The sequence below is a fragment of the Lupinus angustifolius genome, unplaced genomic scaffold (assembly GCF_001865875.1).
Source record: "Lupinus angustifolius cultivar Tanjil unplaced genomic scaffold, LupAngTanjil_v1.0 Scaffold_87_27, whole genome shotgun sequence".
NCBI classification, from domain to species: Eukaryota; Viridiplantae; Streptophyta; class Magnoliopsida; order Fabales; family Fabaceae; genus Lupinus; species Lupinus angustifolius.
Window position 1 is genome coordinate 1 of NW_017724335.1, and position 16,846 is coordinate 16,846.

At 31.9% G+C, this 16,846-nt stretch overlaps 1 protein-coding gene across 1 annotated transcript; it reads left to right on the forward strand.

The window, feature by feature from the left end:
* The first annotated feature begins 13,915 nt into the window (after positions 1 to 13,915).
* Positions 13,916 to 16,544, forward strand: LOC109339656. Its single transcript, XM_019577130.1, has 3 exons — positions 13,916 to 14,317; positions 14,730 to 14,906; positions 16,254 to 16,544. Exons 1-3 carry the CDS (start codon positions 14,252 to 14,254, stop codon positions 16,461 to 16,463), a joined length of 453 nt encoding a protein of 150 aa, XP_019432675.1. The 5' UTR covers positions 13,916 to 14,251; the 3' UTR covers positions 16,464 to 16,544.
* Positions 16,545 to 16,846: the final 302 nt, after the last annotated feature.

Genomic DNA, 16,846 nt, shown 5'->3' on the forward strand with positions numbered 1-16,846 from the left:
GGACTTGGGGCATTCTAGATTATGTCCACACTGATGTTTGGGGACCCACTCAGGAACCATCCCTAGGAGGTTCTAGGTATTTTGTTACTTTTGTTGATGACTTTTCTCGCAAGGTCTGGGTATATTTTCTGAAGCATAAGTCAGAAGTCTTTGCCAAGTTCAAGGTTTGGAAGGCAGAGGTAGAGAACCAGACTGGTAGGAAAATCAAATACATGAGGTCAGATAATGGCACAGAGTACAAAAACTCACAGTTTCAGAAATTCTGTGAGGAACATGGCATTCAGAGACACTTTTCAGTGAAGAAGACTCCTCAGCAGAATGGTGTTGCAGAGAGGATGAATAGAACTCTTACAGAGAGGGCCAGATGTATGAGACTGAATGCTGGACTTTCCAAAGGATTTTGGGCAGAGGCACTTAGTATTGCATGATATGTCATCAATAGATCACCATGGGCTTCATTGGAGGGTAAAGTTGCAGAAGAAGTATGGACAGGTAACCCAGTTAATTATAATATGTTACGCATATTTGGTTGTCCTGCTTATATACATGTACCCAGTGATGAACGATCGAAACTTGATCCTAAGTCAAAGAGGTGTATCTTCATTGGATATACCAAAGGTGTGAAGGGGTTCAAGTTCTGGGATCCAGTTTCCAGAAAGGTGGTGTTGAGCAGAGATGCAGTGTTTGATGAAGATTTCATGATGAAACAGTCAATTTTGACAGAGGTGCCCATGCCAAATGGAGAGTTGGGTTCAAATGTGATTCCAATGAGCAATGAAATGGTTCAGGTGAATAAAGGAAAGGAACCATGCACTAGTTCAAGTCAAGAACATGATGATTCTCAGGCAGAGAGTTCAGGTGTGTAGGAGTATCTACTTGCTAGAGATAGGGATCGACGTCCTATCAAACCTCCAGAGAGATATGGCTTTAAGGATATGGCTTCAGTTGCTCTCCATATCAGTTCAGGAGATCCATGTAGCTTTCAAGAGGCTATAAACAGCCAGGAGAAAGAACAATGGATGGGTGCCATGATGGAGGAGATGGAGTCTTTACAGAAGAACCAAACTTGGGAGCTTGTTCCATTGCCCCCAGACAAGCGTGCAGTTGGGTGCAAGTGGGTGTACAAGAGGAAGCCAGCAGTATCAGAAAAAGAAGGGGAAAAATTCAAGGCTCGTCTTGTAGCAAAAGGGTATTCACAGCAGAAGGGGATCGACTACAATGAGATTTTCTCCCCAGTGGTGAGACACACTTCTATCAGGGCAGTGCTTGCCTTGGTAGCCAGCTGGGATATGCACTTAGAACAGATGGATGTGAAGACTGCCTTTCTCCATGGTGAATTAGAGGAGAAAATTTACATGACACAACCAGAGGGGTTCAGTGCAGCTGGACAGAGTCACTTGGTTTGCAAGTTGAAGAAGTCTCTATATGGGTTGAAGCAGTCTCCCAGACAGTGGTACAAGCGGTTTGACACTTATATGTTGAAGCTTGGTTATAAGCGTTGTGAGTATGATTGCTGTGTTTATGTGAGAAGCCTTGACGATGGTTCGTTTATTTTTCTGTTACTTTATGTTGATGATATGTTGATTGCTGCTAATCATTTGAGTGATATCAATGAGCTGAAAGTCATGCTAGGTAAGGAGTTTGACATGAAAGATTTAGGGGCTGCTAGGAAGATTCTTGGGATGGAGATTCACAGGGATAGGGGAGCTAGAAAACTATGGCTCTCCCAGCAAAGCTATGTTGAAAAGATCTTAGAGAGATTTGATATGAGCAATGCTAAAGTAGTGAGCACTCCATTGGCAAATCACTTCAAGCTTTCCCTAGATCAGTGTCCAAAGACAGATGAAGAGAAGAAATACATGTCAAAGGTTCCATATGCCAGTGCAGTGGGTTGCTTGATGTATGCTATGGTTTGTACTAGACCGGACTTGGCACAAGCAGTTAGTCAAGTATGCAAGTACATGTCGAAACCAGGGAAGCAACATTGGGAAGCAGTCAAATGGATTTTCAGATATTTGAAGGGGACTACAGGTCTCGGTATCATGTTTGGCAGCCAACAGAGTAAGCCTTCAGTTATTGGTTATGTTGATTCGGACTATGCAGGAGACTTGGATGATAGAAGGTCCACAACGGGGTTTGTCTTCACCCTTGCAGGTGGACCAATTATGTGGAGATCATCAGTTCAGTCTGTTGTTGCTATGTCCACAACTGAAGCAGAGTACATGGCAGCTGGTGAAGCTTCTAAGGAAGCCTTGTGGCTTATGGGACTAGTAAATGAGTTAGGCATTGAGCAAGGTGGAGTTTCGCTGCATTGTGACAGTCAGAGTGCTATCTTCTTAGCAAAGAATCAGGTGTATCATGCTAGAACCAAACATATTGATGTGAGATTTCATAAGATCAGAGAGTTGGTAGCTTGTGGGCAGATACTATTGCAGAAGGTTCACACTTCAGAAAATGCAGCTGATATGTTAACCAAACCGGTTACTGTGGACAAGTTCAGGCATTGCCTGAGCTTGTTGAACATTCACTGATGATGGACTATGGAGCGCCCCCAACCCAATGGCGGAAGATGGAGATTGATGATATTCGCCAAGGTGGAGATTGTTGTGCAATGACTCATATCTCTAGATAACAGCAATACAAGTTATGGGCTTGGGCTGATGTAAAGGGGTTGGGGTAGAGGGCTATATATATTGATGTTATGTAGACCTAATGTAACAAGGAGAAGAATAGTAAAACACTAATCCTTATTCTCTAATAATATATAGTGGTAGCCGCTCAACGCTCCCGGGGACGTAGGCACATTGGCCGAACCTCGTTACCAAATCTCTTGTGTTATTCTCTTGTCTCTATACTCTTTATTATTTGATTGTTCGCTTGTTTCCAACAAATTATGATTTCATTAATACAAATGACGCCTCATCTTCTGCATCCCATATCCAACCATCTACAATTCATAAGCAAAGCAAGAAGAAGAGATTCGTCAAACAGGAATTTTTTGGTGTAAATCTAATGCATAGATATGGAAGCATAGTCAATGATGAACATATCAATAGTGTGGCACAAGGAAACGAAAATATCTTGCCTTTTAGATCAACTAAAATTTATAGTCACCAATTCAATCGTCATACAACACAAGATGATGACATGTCTGATATTGACATACAAGGTATTCATTTAATATCACACTATATTATTAGTCATTGAATTAGTAAACTTATTGCTTCTATTGTACACTAATATTAGATTTTGTTTAATTTTGAAAGATGAGAATATTGAAGACTCTTCAGAAGATGATGATCAATTTCATAACTCATATACGACCTCAATGTTTTAAAGTCAACAAGATTATTTAGTATATATTATGATTTTTTATTTATAATGCACCAAATATACCACTAAGCTTAAATTTTTTTGTTTAGGATATTTTGATATTAGTGATCTTATTATTGAATGTGATTATTGTGGAGCATGCATATCGTATCAAGAGCAAAAGCGAAAACATAGAAATACTACAACACCCAAGTATGAACTTCGTTGTGAGGTTGAAAAAGTACAAATCTCATTACTGAAAACATCTCTTATCCTCCTTCAACATCTACTTTTTGATAACATCTCTAGTCATAGCCTAAATTATCAAAATAATGTTTGTTTATACAACATGATGTTTGCTTTCACATTAGTGGGTGCAAAATTTGATAGATCTATCAAAAATGGTAAAGGTCCACCAACTATTCGGATACAAGGACAACCATGTTATCACATTAGTAGCATGTTATTGATGCCTGGACAATGTCTGAAGTTTGCTCAACTCTATATTTATAATACATAATATGAAATTGAAAACGTGATGGAAGGAATAAGGTATATAGTACTTAATTACTATACAAATAGTTTCATATTTCTTTTTTTATCCAAATACTCATTTTTGATTTTTTGTGGAATCTATGAATATATGAACAACAAGGTTGATTCCAAAGTAGTTTTGCAATTATCACAAATGTTGGATGAAAATAACGTCCATGCAAAGTCTTTCAAAATGTCAAGGGAAAGATTAAAATATACTGTTATTCCAAACTTAAAGTTGAAGCTAATTTCCGAGACGAATTCTGATGGAAGAATAAATAAATTACAAACAGTTTCTGAAGTGGTTGCTTTAATAGTTGGAGATATTGACTAAACATCACAAAAAGATATAATTATGGAAACACAAGATGGTCATTTGAAGAGAATTGATGAATTACATGCAAGCTATTTAGCTTTTCAATATCCATTGTTGTTTCCATTTGGAGAGGATGGTTACAGACATGATATATGTTATAGAGTAAGAGCTGATTCTCAAAATAGAAAACGAAATCATCTTGCTGTAAGAAAATGAATCTCCTTTAGATTGCAAACAAGGAATAATGAGACTCAAACATTATTGAGATCAAGAAGACTAATTCATCAAGTTTTAGTAGACGCTTACACCATGGTGGAGTCTGAGCGATTGTCTTTTATTAGAAGAAACCAGTCAAAGCTAAGGGTTGATAAATACAAAAATTTGAATACATCTCAAACAAATGACCAAAAGTCAGGAATCAAAAATTGGAAAAGGGTGATTTTACCTTCCACATTTGTTGCTAGTCATAGATACATGGACCCATTATACTTTGATGGGATGGCCATCTATAGTTCACTTGGATTTCCTGATTTTTTTTTTGACATTAACATGCAATCCTAATTGGCCTGAAATTGTAAGATTTCTTAACCCTAAGGGTTTGAAGCCACATGATAGGCCAAATATCATCTTAAGAATTTTCAAAATTAAGTTTGAAGAATTACTTCAAGATTTGAAGAAGAGACATGTTTTGGATAAAGTAATTGTGCGTAAGTATTTATTCAATCATCTCATACATGTTTCTATTTGATTAAATTTGGATACTTATTAATCATTTTTATTTAATGTTTTAGATATGTACACCATTGAATTTCAGAAGAGAGGTTTACCTCATGCACACTTGTTTATTTTTTTACATCCATCTAGCAAATATCCATCTCCAAATAACATTGATAGAATTATCTCTGATGAAATTTGAAATCAAAATGATGATCCTGAATTGTATAACTTGGTCAAGTCAAATATGATTCATGGTCCATGTGGTTCTTGCAACAAATCTTGTCCATGTATGAAAGGTAAATTTTCTACGTATTTTCTGAAACAATTTCAACAATCTACAATTGTTTATCAAGATGGCTATCTGATTAAATGAGAAGAGATAATGGAAATATTGTTGAAAAAATGGCATTTCTCTTTATAATCGTTATTTTGTCCCTTACAACCCACAACTATTGAGAAAATATCAAGTTCACATTAATATAGAGTGGTGTAACCAAAGTACTTCAGTTAAGTACTTATTCAAGTATATAAACAAAGGCTATGATAGGATCACAACTGTTATTGAACCAACAGAAGATGACGGATCACAAACTCGAGGAAACATTGACAAGGTTAAACAATATCTTGATTGTAGATATATATCACCATTAGAAGCATGTTGGAGAATTTTTAAATTTCCAATACATGGGAGACAACCTGTAGTTGAACGATTGTATTTTCATCTTCAAGGAGAACAACTTGTTTACTTTGATGATCATGAGGACATTGACAATATTATTTCAAGACCAACAATATCAAAATCGATGTTTACATCATGGATGAAAGCTAATAAACAATATCTTGAAGGTAGAAGAACAATGTAAGATATTCTCAATTAATCTATTTGTACTGAAAAGATTAATGTTTACATAACGATCTCATATTATGTAGAAGGACAATGTAAGATATTCCAGACTATAATGCAAGTTGTCAACAATCAACATGGTTGCATGTGTTTCCTATATGGTTATGGAGGAACTGAAAACGCATATGTGGTGAACTCTAACATATGCATTGAGATCTCAAAAGCATATTGTATTGACTGTGGCTTCAAGTGTCATAGCTTCTTTATTATTACCCGGGGGTAGGACAACACACTCTAAATTCAAAATACATGTACCAACTTTTGACAACTCCATTTGCAACATTCATCAAGGTACTGAACTTGTAGAGTTATTGAAACAAACAAAGTTAATTATATGGGATGAAGCTCCAATGTCACATACGTTTTGCCTCGAGGCACTTGATAAAAGTCTTGATGACATCATGGGAACAAGAAAGGGCTCAATTTTGTTTGGAGGAAAAGTTGTAGTATTTGGAGGTGATTTTAGACAAATCTTACTAGTAATGTATACTTGTGCATTCGCACGGGTGGTAATATATATTGCATGGATTTATTTAGAGTTAATTACATTGACACCCCTGATTTTTAGTGAAATTACACAAACCACCTCTCACTTTTCTACACTTACAAAAACCCCCATAATTTTTATACTTTCATTATACTGACTACCCCTGCATGAAAATTAAGTGTAATTTTTTAAAACAAATAATGTGATAAATACAATTAAGTTAAACAAAAGATGATATATTGTGGAGACAAGTCCAAATAATATATGAGTTGATACCTCTTTATTATGTTTGGTTTGTTACAATATAATATAAGAGCGATTTAAACAATATATCTTTAGAATTGTTGATGCTTTTTGTAACCAAAAATAATAAAGATACATTTATTTGTATATTATTTGGAACTTTCTCCATAATATATCATGTTTTGTTTAACTTAATTGCATTCATCACATTTTTTATTTAAAAAATTATATTTATTTTTCATGCATGGGTGGTTAGTGTAATGAAAGTATAAAAATTTGGGGGGTTTGTGTAGATGTAGAAAAGTTAGGGGTGGTTTGTGTAATTTCACTAAACCTCAGGGAGTGTCAGTGTAATTAACTCTAAATAAATTCATGCAATATACATTACCACCCATGCGAATGCACAAGTATCTTACTAGTTAAAACGAGTAAAAAAGATATGCACTAATAATAGTGTATGATTTATATATATCAAACTTTTTCGTAGATTGAATTTCACTTGACTGTTTAGGGCTCCATTGTGTGTGACCGGGGTTATATTATTATTGTAAAATCTCTTATTTATGTTTTAATATTATCGACTATTCAAAAAAAATATAAATGAACGGTTGATGATGTATTGATTATGAATTTTTTGTTTGATTCAGCTTTTTGTGTTTTGGTAAAACTAGTAGTGTCATCACCTATAGGTAATGAACTAATACATTTTCATTTTAGAGTGCTGATAAATCAAATTTTTAACATTTTGTATATTTCAATACTTATGTATTTAGTGAGGTTTACATCATTGGACCAATTATATTTATAAATAAATAAGTAATAAAGTAGTAGATTGTATGAAATGTACTTATTATTCTTATTTATTTATAAATAGATTATATCTCAAAAATTTTAAATTGGAAAATATATCATCCTTAATGATTTTTTTTATCTAGTTGATAACACTCTTCCTTTCAGCCTCATTTTTTCTCCTTCCTAACATATTTACTGGTTAAAGAGAGTTAGCCTAGACACGTTAAGGGGCATGAAGGTTATAAGTCGAAATCTTCAACACGTATTTTTTGCTTTACCCTTCCTTTCATTATCACATGGAATCAGTTGAATGTACATTGTTATTGATTTTCTAATTAATAACTGACTTTCTATTATAGTAATCGTTTTCGGTCAACTCAGTTAGTATATTTTAGTTTCACCTGTCATGATTCTCAATTTCTCATACATTCAATCGTTGATAATTGATAGGCATGGTTCATTTTCCACTTTCAGGTGCGGCCCTACCAAAAATAAAACAATGAAGAATTAAAGTAAAATAATGACATTGGGATCTGGGTTTTCTGAGTAAGAAGTTAATAAGAATTTAAGATATTGGATATTCTTAATGTTCGATGGTTGATTATCTTATTTCGAGAGTTTTGGATTTGGATGATTATTAGTGATATCATGTGCGAACTTTTAGATACATATGATGAGAATATGCGGTATTGTAGTAAACAAATGCTAATCAAAGAAATAATAATTTAAAAAGAAACTAGACTGATACATTGAATGTTAAGAAACCTGAACTAGTTTAATGAGTATGATTAAGTTATTTTATATAAAATTAATAATCATCTATAAATATATAATTATATATAAATGCAGAATTTTATATAATTATAGATAAATACAAACTTTTATAGAATTAGTATAATTATATTGAAATTATAATTTCATTTTTTTTGATCGGGATAAAATAAAATATCAAAGTGGTGTTCTGTTTTTTTTCATTTTAAATTTGAGTGAACTGCCTATTTCATTTTCTAGTTTGTTTCATTTATCCACATTTAACATAATCAAGTCAAAAATTTTGAAGTTCAAAGCAATACAAGATTTCATTCAATTAAGATTAAGAATCAAAACCATCTTAAAATCTAGTCAAAGACCAAACCGGTCAGACTATCTGGTTTGGTCCTATCCTTATCACATTCAATAGACTAATAGATTGTAAACATGTAAGATTTGCTTTGGTAACCTTTGTCTATCGGATATTCTTTATCTCGTATTTTCTTAAAAATATCTCAACAAGATGCGAATCAGAATGTCATGTGGTTCAAATTTATATTTATTGCTATTATTATGTATACCGTATACGCCATCTGTACCAAAAAAACAAAAGGTATCGACCATATACCTCTATCTGTAATAACCAGACAATGAAATCTGAATAGTGAATGGGATGGGGCATTAGAAATAAGAACGTGTTGCTGTACTGTGAGGTTACGTGTTAGATCATAAATCTTTGTCAAGTTAGATTGCAGGATCAAATTGGCTACCCTTAACACCATCAATGATACTCTATTCCTAAAAATTTCTGTCATTATTTCTCAAATTAATCATATATTATTATATGGTATAAAAATGTTATTGTAAATTTTTTTAATTTTTATTTTCGTCAAACACCTTCACGTGTTCGTGTCCCACACCTATCCGACACAAATACGTTCAGATTCGCGAAGGATACGTATCTATAGAGTATCCAAAAATTAAAAAAATAAAATAAAATAAATAAATATTAAGACACGTATCCGATTCATTTTCAATAAAATATAGGATATATGGATTCGTTTTATAAGATATATAGATTCGTTTCCAATAAAAATGATAAGATAGATTCGTTTCCAACAAAACGTGATAAGATAGATTCATTTTCAACAAAACAGGATAAGATAGATTCGTTTCCAATAAAAATGATAAGATAGATTCGTTTTCATTAAAATATGATAAGATATATTTGTTATGGAGGGCAATGATTTTAGGATAGATTCGTTTTCATTAAAATAAGATAAGATAGATTTGTTATGGAGGGCAGTGATTTTAAATTTCTATTATATTTTTTTACTTTGGATATTTTGATTTACACTTATAATTTTATCATATTTTATGTATTTTTATTATTTTATACGTGTATCCATAAACGTATCGTATCCTCTATTTTGGAAAAAATGTGTGTCAACGTATCAAATATATGTCATACTTGACACACGTATCAGTACCCATGCTTCATAGTTGCCATCAAAAGTTTCAAAGTTGAAGCAACGTATGAGAAAGAGAAAAGTTGAGAAAACCATGTCCTTGCATTTTTTATTCACAAAAAACATGTACAAGAAACCCGCACAAGTACATAGAAGCGAGATGATAGTAAATAAAGAAGACAAAAAAGCAGATAAGAAAAGGGTTGTAGTTTCAAGTTCCATGGTAAGAAGTTAAGAACTAAGAAGTACCTATATAATATACAATATACATAGAGACATATGTATTAATATTCTAATTATATTATTATATCTAAGACTTGCCAACTAATATAGTTCTCTCTCCTCCCAAACCTAGTGGTGACCTTAAACCATTTCTTGAGACATCTCTAATAAGGGCACGCCTCATTTGTAGTTGTAGTGATGGTTCTTTGAATTTGGCTATTTCTTGCTTAATCTTTAACACTTGGCTATGAACTGCATGACCCATATTCCTTTCTGCACTATGCTTCTTCATGTTGTTGTTGCTCACCTTGGTGTTGTGCTCCATATTCTTCTATTACCAAAATATGATGGAGTCCTTGACACAGAACTATTTCCCTTGATGGGAATATGAGTGATGGGTTATGATTTTCGCAAGAGCCTATTGAAGAATATATCATATATATATACCCTTGAAGAAGAAGAAAAAAAGGAAATAAACAAGCTAAGTCAGATTTTACTATAAATGCCTAGTTTGACTTGTGAAATAAAAAAAACGTGATATTTTTGGATTTAGAAGAAGAAAAATTAATCAATATTACAAATTGTTCTAAACAAAAAAATACGTTTAATTAGTCCAACTTATCTCCAATACTAAATTACCTAAGAATCCAATACTCAATTACAAGGGGAAACAAGAGTTTATCATATTTAAAATTTATTTTATTAAAAAATAAATTAAAATTATGATCACTAGATATTTATTTCTATCACATATCACATTCTCAACATGGTAATGGACCTCTAGGAAGAAGATCGAAATTCATGTTTAATCTATTGAGCTAGTTAATATTTTAACATATGATTAATCCATATTAAATATACCAAATTTGTATTTTTATAAATGAAATTTAATTTATTTTTTTACACAGGGTAAAAATGTAGATATTGTTTTGCAAAGAATTTTGGACTGTAGATTTTAAAAGAAATGTAATCCGAAAAATATTCTTACATTATATTTTTAATGGATCTGGCCTTGTCGACATGGATGAATTTAATTTGAAGCTGACATTTGAATCGATGCTCATTTTTTATTATTAATTATTATTGATTATATGATTACCTACCAAAACAACCAGCCGAGTATATATTTTTAAATTATTAGAAGTCTGGCCCATTTTGTATTATCACCATAAAATAAGCAGACAATATTGCATCAATCATGATTAATGAATTCTTTTTTTCAACCTCGCAATAAAAATATGATAGATGTACACATCATTTCTTTTTTTGTAACTATAGGAAATACAAATATCAATCACGGAAGATTGAGATAGAAAGGTGATCAAACACGTGGATCGGAAAAGCTATGGAAATGAAATGATAGGCATCACCGTTTAATATTCATGACACTGAAAAGTCAGAAAATTTAAGATCTGTTTCTGTTTGCGCTCAAAAGATGTCCCAATTTATAATTCTGCAATCTCATTCCATGAGAAATGTGGGTATATTAAAATATATATTTGATTGATTTTTTAAAAATCTTTATTGATATTTATGGGAATAAATTAGAATTATATTTGCTCTGTAAATAGATAAAATAATTATTAAAACACATTGATTATAAAATTATTATTCTATTTATCATTTGAATTATATAGTTGAGAATATAAGATTAATATTTTTTGATATGATATATACTTAAATACAACTATATAACCAAAAATTGTTATTTGATTACTTACAAAGTATTTAGAATATAAAATATATTTCAGTAATTTATACTAACCCCAAATGGAACTCAAGAGATTTGAAAAATGGATACAATATCTCTTAACATTTAAGAATATAATTGGCAAAAGTACAAAACAAAAATATTATTAACATAAATAAAAAGTCAAAAGTAATATTCCTTCATCATAACATAGGTTGACTGTACATGTACAATATATAAACTTACATAAAGAGAAAAACTTAGAAATGAGACATGAGTATAATCCAAAAGTTACAATTTTTTGATGAGCACATTTCCAAACTATTACATGAGAATAAGAAGCATTTTTTTTTGTATTAACAAAAATATTCTTTTACTTTTTTAGGTAATAAACTAATTTTTTGGTTCATGACTACCCCAACAAATGTCGCTCATAAGAATCGAACCCTCTATTATATGGATCTAATGAGATCTTACCCGACTAGACCAACACCTTGTTGATTAGAATAAAAAACATTGAAACATTAAAATATATTTTTAGTAGTAAAGTTTTATACCAAAAATATTTGTTATAACATGAAATAAACACATGTATATATTATTTCTGTTGGAGAAATTCCGTCTCCATCCGAAATCCATATAGTGAATGCGGAAGTCCTTATGACCATGGCTTTGTTCCCACAACCGAATGTGTATGCCCATACATACACCCAAATGGAACATCCATGGTCCAGACCGAAGAAACCCCAAATGAGTTCATGGTGAAGAAGAAGAACATACCTTGTTGAGCCATTTCCGGAATCTCGAAGGTATGAGGGTGAGATGATCTTCCAGATGATAGAGCGCCGAATGGTTTTCCTTTTGTTCTCTCTAGAGGGGAATGAGAGAGTGTTCTTGAGTGTGCCTTATGGAGAGAATGCCTTAGCCCTTGGTTATGAGGAGAAACCTCATCCTTATACCTTATGAGCCTTATGGATGGGTGGATAGTGTTATCCTATCCTGGATAACACTATTCTCATCCTACCTTATTCTCCTTAACCTTAACACCTGAAAACCTGTTGCTCTACAAATGGGGACCATAACCCAAAAAAGTAACCCCGTAGTGGTTACTACTTTAGTTGCAATAATTCTGATTCAGTCCCTTCATCAAATCAGAAATTGCCTGAAGGTATCTACACTTATTATTATTTCATGACACATATACCCTGAGCCACCAAATTAATTACTTAAGATCATTTTATATTTTGGCTAATTACATAATGGCCATAACACAATTATAGAATTATATCTGTGACCCATAAATTGTCAGAAATTCCAACAACAAATCCATGGCATAGCAACATTTTACTGATTCAGAATAAGAACATTGACCTAATTGCAAAAGGGGGACATAAAATTGAATGTTTACGAATGCACCAACGTACCAGATTCTCACCAACATTGACGTCAATAGATGAAACCCTTTGGTTCTTCACCGTTGTGGTTTCTCTTTGATTTATTATTTTATACAACGCCCTCACATCACTATCGTCGATTCTCCATCGCTTCCGTCATTCGCCGCCACCGGAAACTCTCGCTCAGCTCAATTCATGACACCACAATTATTGGTAAATATTTGTATAAAATTTACCCATACATATCTTTTCATGTATTTTTAGAATAATATCTTTTTGGTAAGCAGTTAATAAAACTTTGTTATTTAAGTAAAAAAAGTCAATATCTAAAATTTATTGATGATCCATCGCCATTTATCCTTCACCTCATAAAACTTCCACTATTTGTTTTGTTATTAGATATGAATATAATATCTATATAATATTAGTGTAAAAATTTATATATAATTAATGTATTATTTATTTGTTTTTTGAAAAATCAATAAAAATAAATATGAATGTTGAATGATGCATTAAAAATGTATAAAATTTTTATATTGTTAGTATATACATTTTTTATCTAAATTTATCTCATTTAAATATCATATCTAATTTTTGGTTACTAATATTATATATATTTTATCATTTTATACATATGTCGACTAACTTTTGCATTATTCATCTAATTTGGGACAACATTTTTGTCCTAATTGGTGTGCTACAATCATATATTAATTTTATTGGTAATAAAACATGTATTATTCCATCTATATTTTATACACAAGTGCATGGTTGGAATAAGCTTAGATGCATGATTTGAATGAGATTATTGGACATGAGTTGTTTTTTGAACTGTTTCTAGATTGTTCCATAGACAATTTTGAGCCACACAAGGCAAAAGGTGAGGATAGAAAAAGTGTTATAATCTTTGAACAATCATGATTAAACAAACATTAAAAAATCAAGTAAAACCGTGAATATCATTACATTCTTAATCTTCTGAGTTCTGATACAAAACTTTTTCTCCTTAACGATGCACTAACCTTTTCCAAAAATATATATTGTATTAGTACATTCTTAATCTTCTGATTCAGAATCAAATCTGCTTTATAAAAGCTTATCTTCTTTTGTCGTACTTTGCTGATTCCATTGCTCAACTGATTCCAAAGCATCACTATGATTATTAATTAATATTAGTAGTTAAAATTGCTCAAACAACTGAACATAAGAATCCACATTCCCACCACATGATTTGTCTTCTCTTGCTTTTCACTCCAGCAACAAAATTTGCATCAATTCGAGGCCCTACTTGACCCGTTTTGTGATAGCATCGATTTAAGTGATTTTGACTTGAAGTTAAATCAACCCTTTAAGAAGATAATAGCACCATCATCAGAAAAATCGGTTTTTTCTTTCTGGGTATTCGACTTTCAGTTGAAAATATGGTGGGTATTTTTTCGAGATTCTCTGTAGGAAGGAATATCCATCGACGCACGCAAAGTGCCTTGGTAAGTTTTTTTCTCCTTCTCATGAACCCTTTTATTTGTAATCCACTGTTTTCTTTTTTACATTTGTACTTGAAAGAATAGTTCTTTGTTTTTACTTTTTAAGTTATTAGAAGATCAGCTTTTCTTTTCTTTGTTTTTACTTTTTAAGAATAATTTGATCTGATCAGTTTGAATAGTTTTTTTCTGTATTCACGTACAAAAATGGCCCATCACACAAAAGAATCAGTTTGAATAGTTTGAATAATTTGATCTTATCGCCGCAAAAGAATATTATTCCCTGATTGTTGGATTAGAAAAATTATACCAGAAATTTATTTATTTACTTAGGTGTTTGTTTATATATGTTATCTAAGAAGTTTTAATTGCTACTTGATATTACTTTTGCATTATGCGTTGACTTCATTTAATGTAGGATGAGAGGGAGGTGATACCCCAAAACCCAGAGGCTGTTGTTGCAGCAACTGGTGTCACTGCTACTTCTCATGGAATTGAAGTTGCAATTGAGTTTAAGCCAGTTGAACACCCAATTGAACCCCTTGACAATGATAGGCCAATTCAGTGCCCTTTACCAGAACCATCCATTCTTAATGTAAGACTCAATATCCTGTTTTCTTATGGAATCTTAAAAAAATATATGATGAATTGAAGTTTGCATTTTTATATTATTCAGTTGCCAAAATGTACCAGATAAGCATTTTTAATATGTTGTCAGCTTTAACATATGTAGAATAAGATATATTAATGCCATAATATTAAAAAACTTGAAGGATTTCAATTATTCTTGTAAGACTACTTAAGAGCAATTACTTAGAAAGGTCAGTTATAACTCCATAAATAACTGACCACAATACTATGGCATAGGCAGTGGTGTTTTACTATCTTTCAAATAATTCTTTGTTTTGTTTCCTAAAGTAGTTATGTTATTTATTTAGTTGTTGCTGTGTATGCTTAAGACCTATTAGTGTCATTACAGCCAACAAGCATGGCATAGTTAATGTCATTTATGCACATTAGTATGATATATACAGCTAGTTCTGATCTGATAATCAGATTTATGTTAATACTTGAGTTGAGTTCACATAAACCAAAGGCGTTAGCTTGCGTGGAGGCCATGCTATGAAACACTAATACCAATACGAGTGTCATATATGATACATATCTGATATATCGATATGTATTTTTTTTTTTTGAAAATGTAGTATACGATACATTTGAGGCATGCATATAAAATATGTACATAAAATCCATAAAACATATCATTGTTGTTAAGAATTTTTAAATAAGGAATATTTTGTAGGCATCACTAAATACAAAATGTAATTCATATTGTCATAAGATGATCAATCCCTTTAAAAGATAATTAATATTATGCATATGAATTTCCGGACAAAGATCATCTGTCTCAAAAAAATCTTGTCCCCATGTCCCTAACCAATAGCTTTTCTCAAAATAATATAAGATATTAATTTATGTTTTTTATATTTTCTTTTCTCAATTAATTTATGTCCCTAACCGATAGCATTTCCTATTCATTATTTATGCAATATGCATGTTTTGTTTTATTTCTATAGCTACATCCTACAAGTCCATTGGGTTATATCTTTTTTCTTTTAAAATGCTATTATGTGGTATTTTGAGTGTCTATGAGGTATCTGGAAAACATTTTAAGAGTAACGTATCTGGGATGTATCGATTTTATAAATTAATTATTTTTCAAAAAATATAATTTCGATACGCTATGGGTACTATCGATGAAGTATCAATATCAAATACGTGTTGGACACAGATACCTGAAAGTTATTGAAGTAGGCCATGGAGTTAGAGTACAAGTGATGGTCTTCTTTTCCTGTTTGTTTTGGGGTGTTAAAGTTTCATAATGATTTTATGAAAACCTCTTGGATTTAAGGATTTTGAAATTGTGTTTGTCAATTATCAGGATGGAAGAATATGGAAAGAGCGAGTATCTGCTACTGTACGAAGAAGAGGCGACTTGCCAGTAGTGAAGGAAGAGGGGAGCTTTGAATCCGAAGGTGCTGTGACAAGGCCAAGAACATCCCAGCCTAATCGAATGATTCTACCATCTGTCAGTGCCCCAGAACATAATATTTTAAAACTTCTTGAGGAGTGTAATGCTTCAGGCTTCTAAACTGGTATTGTTTTTAATATGGTATATTCTGTTGCCATATATTCCATCATCTTAAATGTGATACCCCTCTATTCCCTTCCCTTCATCTTTTTTAGTTCTCCTTTGTTGTTTCTTAATATAATAATACTGCTCAATTATATGTATATTCAAATGTTGTATCATTATGAAAGTCAAATCTGAGACATTTTTACTAGCTGCTTTATATGAAGACGTACTCCAGTAATATTTTCAGAATTTTTACCCTTTGCCCATTTAAGATTTAGCTTTTTTCTGCTTTCCTATGTAGTGCTCTCAACTTTTTCAGTTTACTTAGATTATGCTTGGTAGAAGTTAAAATTAAAGGAATGGAAAGCGAAGGGTGGAATTTATTAAGGTGCTGAATG